The sequence below is a fragment of the Cyprinodon variegatus genome, unplaced genomic scaffold, assembly GCF_000732505.1.
Source record: "Cyprinodon variegatus isolate N-32 unplaced genomic scaffold, C_variegatus-1.0 Scaffold112, whole genome shotgun sequence".
Taxonomy (NCBI): Eukaryota; Metazoa; Chordata; class Actinopteri; order Cyprinodontiformes; family Cyprinodontidae; genus Cyprinodon; species Cyprinodon variegatus.
Genome location: NW_015150565.1, coordinates 905,504 through 921,361, shown reverse-complemented (window position 1 = coordinate 921,361; position 15,858 = coordinate 905,504). Strand labels below are relative to the sequence as shown.

Genomic DNA, 15,858 nt, shown 5'->3' with positions numbered 1-15,858 from the left:
ATTACAGCTCTGTATTTTATATCATAACTATACAATACTTAAAATGTTTTTTTTTTGGGGGGGGGATTCAAAGCAATTTATTTACTATGGTGAGACAGTTTTGGTTTTAAAAATAATATACTGTATTTTCCGGGCTACGAACGGCTACTTTTTCCCCACGCTTTGAACCATGCAGGTTTTAAGAAAGTTAAGCTTTTCTGTTTTTTTTCATAATTAATTGAAATAAGGGGCTAATTTATATTTAGCACAAGAACATGCTAGTTGACGACACGACGGAGAACAAACGTCCCAAATTCACACATTTTGACATTTATTTGCCTCATTAAAGCTGGTGAACCGATGAAGAGACTGTGCTTAACTCCTGCAGAGCGGAAATAAAGAGCTGATATTAAAACTGATGATTTAAAGGAAAAAATAAACAAGAAGATGTTTGTTAGTCTTAGAAATAAAGCTACAGGAAGCTAGAAAAACAGCTTCATAAAATTAAAGTAACTCATTTCTGCAGATTCTAGATATATTTGCAAAATAATTCACAGCTTTGGCTCCATTAGAGTACGGAAAGAGAAATGAAGAAAAAAACAAACCTGCCAAATGCTGTTAAAGCAAAAATTGCTACACAAAATGAGAAAAGTAACATTTTTTACAGAGGAAAATTTTTGTATCTGTGGAAATTTTGTCATGATTTTCATTATCGTGTCAATTTTTTGAAATGTTGGATTGACATAAAAAATTAAACTAGTGCAAAAAAAGAAAGACTCCACCAATAAAAATTTGTTTTCCATCGGCATTGTGACTCTGAAAAGTTCAATATTTTCATTTTCCATAAAAGCAGCTAGAATTAGGGGGTCTTTCGTCATCCTTCCTGAACTCTGAAACATTTCTTTCTAATGTTGCATGTTTATAATAAGAAGTAATAATTGACCATTTCATGTGATGTAATTATTCATGAAAATTTAATAAGATAAAATCAAGGAGATGGATACCAACTATGGGTTTAGTGTACTGATAAAGACAGAGCTACCTGAAAACAACACGGAGCCTAAATGCTGTTTAATGTTAAACTTCTCTGACTGACCTTAGAAGAAGATGATATTAAATAAAAGCCTGTTGGGATCTAAAAAAAAAAAAAAGAATATCCAGAAAACTCTACAGATGTGTGAAAGTTCACTTAAATACAGAAATAAACAACTGGAGGGAATGATGCAGTTTATTCAACAAGAGGTTGTTGAGCCGATGTTCATCGCCTGGTGGAATGGCGAGCACTTCCCTGCGCTCTATCGCCACTGTGACCCGTCGCCAACATCACCTCTTCTAGGAAACTGTTGAAAACAGAAAAAGTATGATTAGATTACAGTTTTTACATCAAATTAAACAAAAAAAAATTTTAATGTTTCATTTTAAATGTACTTTCTTTTCTGTATATCGAAATATATAAAAATCAGTGTTTTTATTATATTAGGTCATTTTTCAAGCAAAAACAAGAAAATCTAATTCCGATCATATGATAATGCACTTTTAGCCAATCTTCCTGAGTGTTTTCACAACTAGTGGAGAGAGCTGATTAATCCAACTTTTTCCATATCCTGTCAAAAGAAAAGCACAGACATCTTTTCCATTTACAAATGCACAAAATGCTTCTCTTTGCTCCTTTTTTAAACAAGAAATTTTCGCTATTTTAGCTAAAACCAAGTCAATTGTGGCATCGACAGGTGAGTCCTCCAAATTTTTAATGCACCGGCAAGTCCCTTCTGACTGTCATCATTCCTACATGTCCCGCCCCAAAAAATACTGCCGGCATGTCATTGGTCCGACTCGCTGGTTGTTAGGAGATGGACGTATTAGGGGGAGTCTTTCAAGATGGATTTGTTGTGAGACTGAAAAAAAAAATATTTCACAACAAATCCATTACTTCTAGAACTAAAACTGTTTCTTTCATAGAGTTCCTGGTTCACAAATAAAATAACTAAGATAGGAAAATCTGAAGTCGTTCTGCTTTTGATTGATTATTAAGTTAATAACTGAAGTACTTCAATGAGCTTTTACTCGCTCAACTCTCTTTTAGGTCACCCGGTCAGCTGCTCCTGTGAGAGCCCTAAACTAAGTGGAAGCTCAGAGGGGACCGCGCTTTCACCGTTGCAGCTCCAAAGCTCTGAAATGACCTGCCTCAGTACATCAGACAGGCCTCTTCTCTGACTGTCTTGTAAAAAGCCACCTTTTGACACCTAGCAAGACAGTGGGCTTTATTTTATTTCATCGTTGTATTCATCGGATTTTATTGCTTTGATTGTGTGACTGTTATTCTTTGAGCTGTTTTGTCTTATTTGTGATGTCTTACTACAGCACTTTGGTCAGCTGTAGTTGTTTTATAAGTGCTTAACAGATAACATTGGATTGGAACTAAATTGATTTCTGGAGTTCCACAAGGATGAGTGTTCGAGTCTTCGGTTTTTTACTTGCAGAAGTGAATCTATCGAACTAAAAGCAAACATCACATAAACATCCGACACCTCTTAGTGTTGTGGATTGCACTTCCTCCCAGGACGATCCGAACCCCGGGGGTATTACGGTTCAGGTTGTAAACAGTCAAAGCTTCTTCATATGTGGCTCCACCGATCAGGAACACCATAATGTCTTGAGGCCTGGAAAATATTTTCATAACGTGACTTTCCAGAGAGAGATATCTTATAATCTGCATTAACTTTAATTATTAAAGCCCTGAATTATATAACCCACAATGTGACGAGTATATCAGAGAAAGTGATTTATCTAAGGAATGCAGTTTTTCAGTGTGTTACCTGTCTCTGAGGCTGCTGGCCCCCAGGTATGGGAACTGACTGTCTTTGAGTCGACCTTTAATCAGCTGATCCAGAGTTTCATGCAGCAGAGGCTGATGTTGTGTATACACGTTTTCTACACCCTGAGAAAACAGATTAATAAATGCATGTTTTTCGCTAATCACTGTATTATGGTATAATAAAAATTTATGCTTCTTCAGGTTAATTTCAAAAAGTTAGAAACATAAAATATATTGCTTTAATGTGCTTTTATACCTTAAGTCCTTTGAAGAACTGTTTGGTGATAGCAACAGCATCTGTGGGTGTGATGAGGTCACTTCCTCTGATTCTCTTCCCACCGTACTCCACAACCGACTGAACCATCTGCGACAAAGATCAGCAATGACATTTTTAGCTCCCTTAGACTTTTGCTGCCACCCAGCGACAAAAGGAAAGCATGAACGTATGCTTAGTTTAACATCAGGTGCTTTGATTACCCTGCGGTAACGTTCAGACACTCCCCTCCTGCTCAGCTCCTCTATTAAAGATGTCAGGATGCTGCTGCTGTGGCGCTCATATCTCAAAGCATAGAGCATGACGAGACGGACCGCGTCCAGCTCTGAGACACGAGGATTCTGCAGTAGCCTTCGCACATTCTGAGAGAAAACATGTCTGAACTTCATGTAGTTTTTGGGAAATGGTTTAGATTTAGAGATGGTAAAGAAAGTGAGTAATCAGCAGCGTTACCTGCTGAGCGCTAGAGTGATCATTCTGACAGGCCAGCTCCTGCTCCACCTCTGACACCTCCATCAGCTGCCGCTCTGCCACCAGCCGGGACAGCTCCCCTACCACCGTCACATGCTTGGAAACGGTTCCTGACATCTTCTTAAATTGGGGGTAGTTATCCACAAACGCCTGCGGGAGACGAAGAAATCAAACGTCTACATTCATTCTTAAAATAATGATTGATCCACTGACCAACCTTCATGTCAGCAATGGACTCCAGCTTCTGCTGTCCTTTAGGTTTCTTCTTCTGGAAATCTTCCATCAAGTTTTTAATGTTGGTTCCAATTTCCCCAAAATTCAGGTAGAGGTTCTAAAGTTGGAAGGAGGAAAAATGTAACTGAAAACACCAGCAAGAGCAACACAACAAAAACAGTTTGTTTAGACACGTTATAAAATGTTAAATCATAATTTCAGATAATTAGCTTCAGAATTGCTCAAACCAAATTCTTTATTTGTACCCTACAAGCAGAAAAACCTTTATAACTTGGCTGAAATTTCCTACTGTTCTTCAGACTATGGAGGGAATTTTGTTCCATTATTGTTGCAGGAGAGAACATAGTTTGTGAATAAACATAGAAAAGTAAATAATAATAATAATAATAATAATAATAATAATAATAATAAAAACATTTTGTAAACCGAAAATTGTAAAAAAAATAAAAATAAATAAATAAATGAATAAATAAAATTTCATCAAAATACGGCTTTGTTTTCTCTGATTTATTTTTCCGATTTAGTCTTAGAATTTAATTTTTTTCCCCAAGTTTTATTTATGTCATTTTTTTCACAGATGTAATATTTTCAATTTTCTCCAACCTTCTAAAACTCTCGAGGTGAAGAGAATATGATCTGTGAAACGGAAAGGAAGAATGGAAACAAACAGAAAATGGATAAGAACTGAAATCACAAATATTAATCGGATAAACAAAAAATCTGTAGAAAGAATAAAAATATATAGTAAAGTAAAAAAAATATATATAATCAGTAAGAAAATAATACAATGAAATTGTAACTAAATGTAATAAAAATGTAAAAATAAATTTGAAAAAAAAAATTTGAGAAAATAGCAAAATTAGTGTCAAAACCCTTTTTCTATTTAAACAGTTTTAAAGGCTTTTATTGCTGGATTGTATTATTTCAAATTTTAATTTCAATCTTCAACTTTTTTTTTTTCAAATTTCCAACTGGTAAAACATGTTCTTTGCTTGCAACAATAGTAACATAAAATTCACACAATTCAATACTTAAATACACATGAAAGAGAAGAAAGAGGTGCATTACATGCAGCTTTTTAAAAACCAAAACAAGAGGATAAAGAACAACCGTCTGATTTTTGTTCACAATCAAACCCTGGTCTAAGTCGCCAAGACCTAGGAATATCTTGATTAAATACTAATATCAGAAATCCGTCCGACATAAGACTAAAAAAAAAATATCAGAATATATAGACCTGCATATAAAATGTCCTATATAAGCAAGCTGACAGAAAAACTCTTTATGCTTTTATCAGTTTCTGTTTGAAGCTTTGATAACCTATTGGATCCTTCCTAGAAACATCATGGCAAAGGTTCCTAACAAACCCAAACAGGCACAAAGCATTAAGGCATTGGTTCTTATTTGTAAAAGCTTACAAGTAAGAATCAATCAATCAATTTATAATGTTGTTTGTCCTAAAACTGTAGAGACAAAGAGCATTGCTGTGACTATTATAATTGACAATAATGACATTTACTCTGACATCCATCAACTTTGCAGCCATAACTGAATGCCTGCACAGTTTTAGCCCCTGCTTCATTTAACACCAGCTTTCATATTGAATTTAAGCACAGGCTTTCAGCTAGCAATGCGTACAGCCGTACATTGTAAGCCCTTTACCAAAAAAAACAAAGACACATTTTTACGACATGTTTTTCCAATGGAAACCACGCTCAAATGTTCAAAATTCACAAGCAGCAGAGCTGGAAAAATTACATTTTATAGGCTTGACGTGCCACATCAACCAATCAGAGAAGCTGATCTGGAGCTGGCAGGGAGTCAGACAGTGTTCCTGATGCGGAGCGTTTATTAACGCCTAAATTAACTTAAAATGTCGAAACCTAATGGAGAAATGTTCGCTTTTATTATTCTGGTGCTTGCAGTTTGTGCCGTATACCTCAAAAAACGCTAACATCTACTTCCAGCCGCGACAAAGAGTAGGAAAAATTCCCTTAGGGGGCGACCCGGCCTGAGGCAGCTGAACAGCGAAATAACATTTTAAAGCAGGATCGTAATCTTGAGAACTGACAGCACAGTTAATGTTTGAGGTGGATTTTCTCACAATAAAAATATAATAAAACTACTTTTTACCAGCATAGCAGAGCAAATATAGCAAAGCCGCTCTCTGCCACTGAAAACAGGAGCAGCACAAGCTGTAGACGCATCTGTACACATCGGACCTGTGTAAAAACATCAAAAATAAAGCAGCAGATGCTTTTTTGATGCGGAATGCACGTACGATTCTAACATAGCATTACACTTTCCGATTGTTTGAATTAACCTATAAAACATAATATTTTTGGTAAAGATTCTCAGTCAACCAGGTCATAGGCATTCCAAAAAAGTTAAGAAACTATCCAGAGCACTTTGGCGTTTCGCTTCAAATCCAGGAAGCTTTTTCAATTTAAAAAAAACTTCCGGCATGGGAAGCGAAACTTGTTCAAACTTGGAAACAAATTCAAGTGGATGGTTTTTAACTTTTTTGGAGAAACATAATGTTGTACCTCAAAATGATCTCATGTCTTCCTTAGGAAGTTTCCACCTCTAGTACAGCACACATACTTCCCATAATGAGGACAAACATAGTGTTGTAACAAAGACAAAAAAAAATTAGCTGCATTCCAGCTCATAATGCAGGAAATAGTCTATCAGAGAGTCTAAATTACACATTTTTCAGGGGAAGGATACCCAAGGACCGCTAAAGATGTGATACACCAAGGTGTACACCCTATGAAGAAATCCTAGTTAAAAGCCTGTTTGAGCGCCATTCATGCTAAATGTTTTTGGTGTTTTTCTTCCACTGGATGTTGGACTTTTCTTCTGGACTTTGCTGGGATGTGCTAACTAGCTTAGCTACATTACTTCCTTGTTTACCCCGTGCACATTTTTTTTTGTAAATATACACTAAGGGCTTTATTTATCAACAAACTGAGCAAAAACAAAACAGTAAAACACAAAAATATAAAGTAACGCGACAGCAGATGCGTTAGTCTGACAGAAAAGCTTTGTTTGCAACCAGAGAGATCTGCTGGTGTATGAATTTCAAAAATGTCAAATAATGTTCCCATCCAGCTTTATGTTGTAAACCAGACCTAAATCAATCAGCCTGGGTGTGTTATTAGTCAGAAGCAACCAGTCACAGAGTAAATTCGTCCCATCTGAAGTCAGTTAGGATACATTTATGGTTGAAAGCCATTCTTTGCTGTTTGTTTCTAGTACTCACATTAGCATAAAACTCATCATTTTCCGCTGACAGCACCACCTCCCTCAGGTCTTTGCTGATTCCTGGGACTCTGGAAAGGTCGATCCGGTTGTTGTTCAGACCGAGCATCTCGTGGACCATCGCCTGATACGTCCACTGAGAGACACAACAACATCTCATGAGCAGAACATCCTTCACACATACAAACCTCCATCCAACACGGCTCATTTCATCTTCAGTTTTTACATTTTAAACAAAGCAAATTGGGATTTTTTTATTTTTTTTTACTAACTAGCATAATTACATTAATACATTTCACTTTAAAGAACAAAGACCTGTAAAAAAAATCTGAACATTTCAATCCTCATTCCAATATTATAGTTAACATCGTTTTAAAATTGCAAGAAAGTATTAAGAAGCTGTGGGACTAAACAACATTTTTTTCAGATATGCAATTCAAATCAACAAGCTGCTTTTTTGTAGATTTTAATATTGAAATATTGGTTTAAAAAAAATGAAAAAGTCGTAGATTCCTCTCAGAGCTTATGTATCAAAATATCTCTTCATGAACAAATTATCTTGATATAATGATGAAGAAAAGGCTGCTTTTAGAGTTGCTAAGTATAAAAATAAACAAAATAAATGTTGGGATGTGACTTTAAAGGTAAATAGTTAACATAAAAGTAGATCAACCAGCAGCAGATGCTTTATCATAACAAATTTAAGGTTCAAACTGATCAGCTTTATCATTTATGCACAAATATTCACTCACAACAACCTCTAACCTCCAAAAACTGCTGTTTCATCACCTTAACCAGTTAACTGATGAACCCGTGCAGGCAGACCTCTTTCTCATTTTTGCTTAAAACAGGAAATTGTTTCATTAAATCTCTGGTTGTATTCTGTTCTTAATTGTGCAACACAGATTTAGAGTGGGAGACGGGTTGGGCCTGAATGGCCAACCAACGTGCAGAGAGCAGCTTGGCATGATCCTGCTGTAACAAACACTGGTTAGTCCTTTTATTCTCCTTAGCTTGGATCACATAATGTCTATGATATCACTCAGACCATAGAGCCCAGTCGGGTCGATCTATTTCAGGAGTTTGGGAGCAGAGTCAGTGTTTCTGGGAGTTTACCATGTATGGCCATTCACTGAGCATGGTAGTTTATAAATTCACAGTTAAAGACAAAGGAACAAATCGTGTTATTTGACAGTAGTGTGCTGAAATACGGAAAGATGACTGTCATTAAATCATAGGTGTAGATGAACGGGACAACAGATCTGTGGGAATACAAGTTATGAATAAGAGTTAGGCGTTTACAGCTTTGCAAAAAAATAAAAGGACAAATCATAAATGTACGAATTTATGAATATGAATCCCAACTTTCTGAGTAAAAATCAGACGGTTATGAGCACAGTTGGCAGATTTACAGGTCAGAATCGTACATTTCCGAAGATGGAAGAAATAAAAATTAAAAACTTACAAGTAAGAATCATAAATTTATGAGTAAACATCACAAATTAGTGATATCTGTCACAGACTGATGTTATTTAATGCAAAGCATCCTGAGGGTTCAAAGGTCACAGCCTTTTAATGCCAGTTTTTTTACAGTTACTTCTCACCTATAATGATTTCTCCACCTTCTCTGAATCTATTGCCGATATTATGAACAACAAATTATGAAATTACTTAAATTTATATGTAGAGAAAAGCTGTTTAACCTGTTGGACTATTTTATTACGCAGAGCATAAAGTGGTGAACCTCCCTCTTTCCTTTTGCGTCAATAACTTTTTTGTGATTTTCCTGTTGAAGCAGTCAATGGTTTTAATATTTTCTCTTAAACTTTCCCATTCTTTTGGCGACACCATTCCAGCTATTTAGCATCATGTTGTGAGCATCCATTTCCAAATGAGTGAATCTTTGTTCAAAGTTTATCAGTTTGAACATTAAATACCTGAACTTTTCAGTATGTTAAATTGCTTATAGGTTGAAAAAGATTTGCAAAGCATCCTATTCTCATTTTATTTATATTCTACTTACTTACAAACTTCATTGAAACTGGAATTGTATTTGAAAAACAACTAATCATCACAAGAAAATGAAAAAAAAAACCCTAAGGTATCATATTGGAGGTGATTGTGGCTCTGTGATTGGTCACCTGGTTGAGCAGAGGCGTGATGGCGTCGTCGCTGCGGTCAAGGATCAACAGCAGAGGAGGAACTTCAGTCTTCCTGAAGTCAAACAGCTCGTACTCCTTAGTGATGATTTGCTAAGAGCAGAAAGATATTTTAGAGAATTAAGAATTGTCAGAATCTCATTTTTAAAGAAGCAACATGTTAATATGAGCCTTTATGATATTATTCATGTTATTTATTAGGATAAAACCTGAATCTTTTCTGTGTTTATCATAAAATATATATATCAGGTAAGGGTCAGAAAAAAATGATTGGATCATTCTTGCTTCCTTGAAGTATTTCACCTAAATAAATAATATGATTATTACAAAAAATAAGGGTTTCATATTTATTAATTTTATTTCAGATTAGCTTTTTCAATATATTTTCACTGACTAATATAGGTAATAAGGCAGTTTGACTTGTATTGGTCTTATTTGTTTGCTTGTTTGTTAATATCCCAGTTAATAATTTATAAAAAAAAAAATAAATAAATCAGAAAAAAAATAAACTTTTTTATTTCTAGGTGCATTTATCTTTTAAATCTCTATTAGTAATGTAGAAAATGAAATGAATAAGTTGCACAAACCTGTATTAGGAGTAAAGAACATATTTCAAAACCAAATTAACAGAATCCTTTATTTGATGAATATTTAAGACTTTTTCAGCAGGTATTATTTTTCCACACTTTTCAGATTTTTAAGCTGTAAATAAATCTAACTTTGTGCTTTTTAAGTGAGTGTTAATTTTAGGTATGCAGGACATCTCTGCATAGGCTGTGCAACTTATTTTGCTTGTTTCGAGGGTTTAGTTTTTAGTCTGTGGTTGTTTTTGGATGTGCACAAAAATTGTGTAGAAACTCCTAGACCTAGTGTTGCTAACTTTGGGCTCCAGGAAAGACTGAGGAACATTAACGGTAATAGGTGGGGGTGGAAACCTTGACACTTTCTGCAAGACGTCTGGCCATGTCAGAGGACAGCTGGTAGCGGATCATTGGACATTTCTTCAGGGCGAGCAGGACGGAGGTCAAACCCTGAGTGCAGCGGGACAACATGGAGGGTTCCCAGCTCCGACCCTAAATACAAAAAAACACCGTTCCTTAGAGAGGCATCAATCAGACAGTACCCCCACCACCACCACCAGCCCAGGGTTTAGTAGGTCATCCACCAATCAAGCACTGATCAGAGTCCATCGTTTTACCGAATTTGTTAAATAAATCAAAAGGAAGAACTCCAACCATTTTCCATCTTTAAGCAGATCACCAGCAGATGTTATGATGCACTTCATCCAGAGTTTTGCATAAATGGTTTGATTCAAACATCTATCTCTACCAAAGAACTGGCAGAGAAGTTTAATCCATTTAAGGTATTATTTTCCTAAAAGAAGTAAATCAGAGTCACCAGGTCACACCTACCGGAGAACGGTTTCGGCCGGAAATAACCTGATCTGTGCGTCTCTAGTCGAGACACAAAGGCGATGAAAGTAAACATGAGGAACAAACAAAAAACCTTCAAATGAAGAGATGGCCCAACGTATCCAACCATTGTTAGACGTATAACTCTCTAATAGCAGTCTGTCTTTGTATATATTGTGGCTGAGACAGACCCGCCTTTTATCCAGCTGGAATTCTCAAAGACAAACTGCAGGCACTTATGATGAAAAAGAAGGGTCTGTTCTGAAGCCAAACAGCGATGATGCAGCAAACTGAACTTTAATAGTTGTTCTGTCAGCCGTCTATCTGAATTAGCTCTGATTTTTAAGGTCAACAGAACATCTTTTCTGACATTTATCCATTTTTCCCCACACAGAACAGAAACAGCATCTCTTTATCACTGCACCAGTGTTATCGTCTTATTTTAGAATTAGTCATTTACCTTTTTTTGTCATCCTTTTACTGTATCTATTAATGTTTTTATGATAAATATTTAGAGGTTCAGGTTTTCCGTATTGTTAGAAACCAAAGAGCTTCCATCTTTCTTACCCGAGAGACACCCTGCAGGTTTAGGGAAAACAGGTGAGGATTCACAGCGATGAAGTCTCCATAAAACTCCTGGAGAAAAACATAAAATAAAAAATACTTTTACATTTTTTTCTTTATTCAAACACAGCTTTTCCCAAAATCCTTGGATTATTTGGAATCTAACAACCATATGTTTCAGATATAGTCATAATTATTACACACAGGAAGAGCTTACTTCTATTTGTAGGATAAAGTTTTCATCTCTAAAGTTAATTTAATTTCAAGCAATATCCTCATTGGTTACGACACTAAGTGACGAACCCCACGGGTAATGATGAAGGGGTGAGTAAGGAGCTTAAAAACCAAGAAAACACACAATGGGAACTGAACTGCTAAGTATTACAGAGAGATTATGAGAAAAAGAAGCCAAATACTAAATTTACTCTGATTTATAAGGACAGCAGCAATCCAGAGTCAAAATAGAACAAAAAAAGTATTAAACTATGCAATCCAGTTAAATAAAGGAGATAGATGCTAAGATGCTAAATGCTCCTCCTTTGCAAAGAGAGAGCGAGACAATGGTAGCTGCCCTTCCAGATCGATGTTCTGCCCCGTTCTGGTTAGACAAAAGTTCCTCCCACTAACTTAAACCCTGCAGAAAGGCAGTGAAGGTTATCAGAGCACAGTTAATCAAAACAATTACAGACAGTTGGAGAAAATAGTAAAATGTTAAGCATAAACCCTGAGAAAAGTCTAATGTAAAGACAATATTTTTCCAATGATTAGAAAAATTTTCCTGGTAATGGTTATCAAAATGTTTTTAAACAGAGCAACGGTCTTAAAACACAAAGGCTGCCCATCCAAAGCCCATACTGATCATCAGGAAAAAGCTAATGTTAGATTTCCTTTCATAAAAACACCAGTAACAGCTGTAATTCATGCAGGGTTTCAACACACTACGATCATAAAGGATGCTGAAAATGTTGAATGTTTTGCCACTTAGGGTGGTGCATATAAAAAAATGAAATGCTATAAGGTGCAGGGCTGCAAAAAAAAGCATAGCTAAAAGAATAAAATTGTAAAAATTTCCGGTATATTTTTGTTAAATCCGATCTGAATTAGAAGAGGCACAGATTAAGGACACATTTTTCAAAGAGGATGGAAAAGGAACTGAGGAACACAAAATCCCAAGAATGATCTCTCCAGATCTCACCTGGACTTCAGCCACCACCTCCTGTTCGTCTGCCTCAGCCAGAGCTTTGATCTCACTCTTACTGATCACATTACTGAAGTCTGAAACAGACAAGCATTTACAGATAAGAGGTTACAGAAAATACAAATAAATGTTCCTACATCTTTGACTCCATTATACTAATCTTAAAGTAACGTACATATGAAGTAGACACTGTACTTTGGTCTTCTCAGTTCCTGAATTAGATGCTGCACATTTTCCTATGGGAAACAGAGAAACAAATGTTTCTATCCCCTTTTTAATAACTTAAGGCTCCTCTTCACAGATTCATAGACGAGCCTCGTTTGGGTACCTTAGTTGGACGAAGGAAGCAGATGGCCTTCAGGTGCTTCATGCTGTCTCTGTTCTGAGAGTCAATACGTTCGAACAGGTAAACTTCCTTCTGCAGGATCTCAGACTGGGTGTACACCACGCTGACTATGCTGGTCTGAAAAAACAAAAACATGTTCAGCTTTATGCTCCCATGCTGAGCTTCATCAACGCAGCAAATATTCATAAAACTATCCTGTGTGTCAAGACGGAAGAAATCAACCCTTAAAACCTCTAATATTTGATTATTTTTCCTCATGCCATTTTTCTCAACAGGGTTAAAGTGGTTGAATCTTTTTCTTGAGGATTAGACCCGTCTGCAGTAAAAATAGAGGTTCTGTGGTCAATTTATTGGTGCAGTAATGCTTCACTATATCAATTTTAATTAAATATATTCCATAAGAAACAGTGAGCTCCCAGAAAGTAGAGGCTGAAATGAGTTAGACAGGGGGATGGGGAGGGGGAAATCTGCCAGGAGATTATATTTTGGGGGCTTAAGAATCCATAGACATCACAATGATACATAGTGACCAACATTTGTTTTCAGACTTTTATATAATACCTCAAACCGAATAAGAGCCTCCATAGGTCAATAAATGAATGAATAGATTCCACCTGTGTGGAGCTTAACCCTAGTGCGGATACATGTGAAGGCCTCAGAGGAAAGAGATTATTTAAAAAAAAACAACTAAATTGGAAAACTATCCGGAAAACTAGTGCATTCCTTAAATCAGTTCACAATACAAGAACAGAAAATGAAACAGTAAGAAGCTATTTCTCCAATTTGCCACAATTCACCCTGGGAACACAGAAAACAGGTGGAAAAATGAACTCCAGTTTGAAGTGACTAAATAAAATAAACGTGCAGCCAGTACGTATGGGTTGGAATAGCTGTATAGCTGTGTAATAAAATTGTATCTGCAGACGTCTGAATTTGTAAAAGAAAGCCAATCATAAATGTAGGATTTGTATTTGTTCCTTTTTGTCAACTCATAGATACATGGGACATCAAAGCTGTGGGAAAACAAGTTTAAAAGTTATGAATACGTGTTAGAAAGTTACAACAACGGAAGTAAGAATCTCAAATTTACAAAGAAAAATTATAAATTTTCAAGTACGATTTACAAATCTGAGCTTTCATACCTCTAACCGTGCGATTCTTACTCATACATTTGCGAGCTGTACTTATAAAACTGTGATTTGTACTTGTATTGTTGCAATTTTGTGACTTCCTTATTTGTATTAAAAAAAATCTTAAACTTGTATTCCCACAGATCTAATGTCACATCTATCTTTTTTAATCCAGCTTTTTATTGTCACTACACTGTCACAAGTACAACGGAAATTAATCTGCGTTGAATTCATCCCCTTAGGGAGCAGTGGGCTGCCGTTGTGCTGCGCCCGGGGAGCAGTGTGGGTTTAAGGGTCTTTACTCAGGGTAACGGTCTTCGGAAGCAGGACTGGAACTCAGAACCTCTGGATCCCAAGCACAATACCCTAACCACTAAGCAACCACTCCCCTTTTATTAAATTTATTGTCTTTTTTTAGTTAAAAAAAAAATCTAAGAATTGACAACAAAAAATTAAACCCTACATTTAATATTGACTTTTTAATTCAATTCAACTCAGTTTATTTCTATAGCGCCAATTAACAACACAAGTCATCTCAAGGCACTTTACAGTTCACCAGATCATACAAGTCAAATTGATTCAAAGTAAGGTTTTTAAGGAAACCCGTTGATTGCATCAACTCATTGACTCAAATGCAATCCCTCACACTAAGCATGCTTGTAGCGACAGTGGAGAGGAAAAACTCCCTTTTAACAGGAAGAAACCTCCAGCAGAACCAGGCTCAGTGTGAGCGGCCATCTGGCGATTGGGGTTCAAGGAGACATTTTGTTACATACTTGACTTTTATTTACAAATTCAGACACATACTGTTATATTACTCCATAGTATGCATGCTTAAAAAACTAACAATGCACCTGATAATAACGGTGAAACAAAGTGGTAGCTTAACTAGTATAGAATAAGATTTAGACCACCATCAGAGGAAAGCTGAAGAGGGGAGAAAGGGGGATGCAGGTAAGGAGCATATGAATCACAACATCTTTAACATCTTCAAATACCAAAACAAATCAGCAGAAACACCACATCCAACCAGATTAGTGCTTATTGTCGCTTGCTAATGCTATTGAGTGATAGCACCGTACTGCTACAAACATAAATAAAAACGGCGTTTTAATAGCAAAATGATAAAACGGCAGCACACATGTACCGAACCAGCTTCTCACCGTCTCTTTGTCCATGAGCAGAACCTTCATTCCGGGCCCACTGCTCTCGATCATCTTGGAGATGTACTGCTTCACCGCGAGCGTCACGTTCATGATGGCGACGCTGTGACACGAAACAGACACAGACCAACAAACAACGACTAAATCCGCTGTTAGATAGCAGGAGCACAAGTTCTGGAAGCTTATTGTGCTCGCTTTTTGATATGAAGAAGTATCAGCTGGGCTCTTGTGACACCAGTACAGTCTTCTTCCGGGTCTCTGACGTAATGACGTTCTACGTATTTTGTTTTTTTTTCTTCAGATAGACGCACTGGTGGAATAAACATATTGAATGCTGGATGCATAACCAGAGGTTTATTGTCTCAATCGTTACATCTTTCTTTACATATCTGCTACCTATCTCTATCTCTAACTAAATAAATAGATGGTTGATGCCTATTTAAAAGAAATTGTTCAATGTTTATGCTGTTGCCCTTTTACAAATGTATGTATTTGCACACATATAACTTATATTTCAGATCATCACACACATTTAATTGTTAAAACCCTATCTATTCCTATAAATTACATACTTTTAAATTATTATGTAGCTACTGAGAAAAAGCTTGAAACCAACCTTCCCCTAAGTGAACATAATTGACTCACATAACTTAAGTTTTGGTTGGGACAACATCTGTTATGACTAACAGTAAGCCTTTTACATCCCTGGGGAGGAACGGTGACCCCTCCCATGGACGAAAGGTTCAATTTAGCCACTCTGGAGTGTTTTCAAGCATGAACTTGGTGGTAAAGGTCACCTCATGGGATATTAATTGGATTTAAATATGGACAATGAAGAGGCCACTCCTA

General features: G+C 36.3%; 1 protein-coding gene across 2 annotated transcripts; it reads right to left on the bottom strand.

Annotated features, from left to right (window-relative positions):
• Window positions 1-733: 733 nt before the first annotated feature.
• Window positions 734-15,258, bottom strand: vps45 (vacuolar protein sorting 45 homolog (S. cerevisiae)). 2 transcript variants are annotated; one of them, XM_015375005.1, is made up of 16 exons: window positions 15,010-15,258; window positions 12,699-12,833; window positions 12,546-12,606; window positions 12,368-12,447; window positions 11,176-11,244; window positions 10,609-10,650; window positions 10,132-10,269; window positions 9,179-9,289; window positions 7,039-7,173; window positions 3,757-3,870; window positions 3,522-3,689; window positions 3,272-3,430; window positions 3,051-3,158; window positions 2,796-2,917; window positions 2,508-2,639; window positions 734-1,319 (listed from the first exon to the last, which is right to left on the bottom strand). In XM_015375005.1, the coding sequence occupies exons 1-16, from the start codon at window positions 15,100-15,102 to the stop codon at window positions 1,238-1,240; spliced, it is 1,749 nt and encodes a 582-aa protein (XP_015230491.1). In that variant the 5' UTR covers window positions 15,103-15,258; the 3' UTR covers window positions 734-1,237. The 2 variants fall into 2 exon arrangements, with proteins under 2 accessions (XP_015230491.1, XP_015230492.1); XM_015375006.1 differs by lacking the exon at window positions 10,609-10,650 and having other exon boundaries at window positions 735-1,319.
• Between the last annotated feature and the right edge of the window lie 600 nt (window positions 15,259-15,858).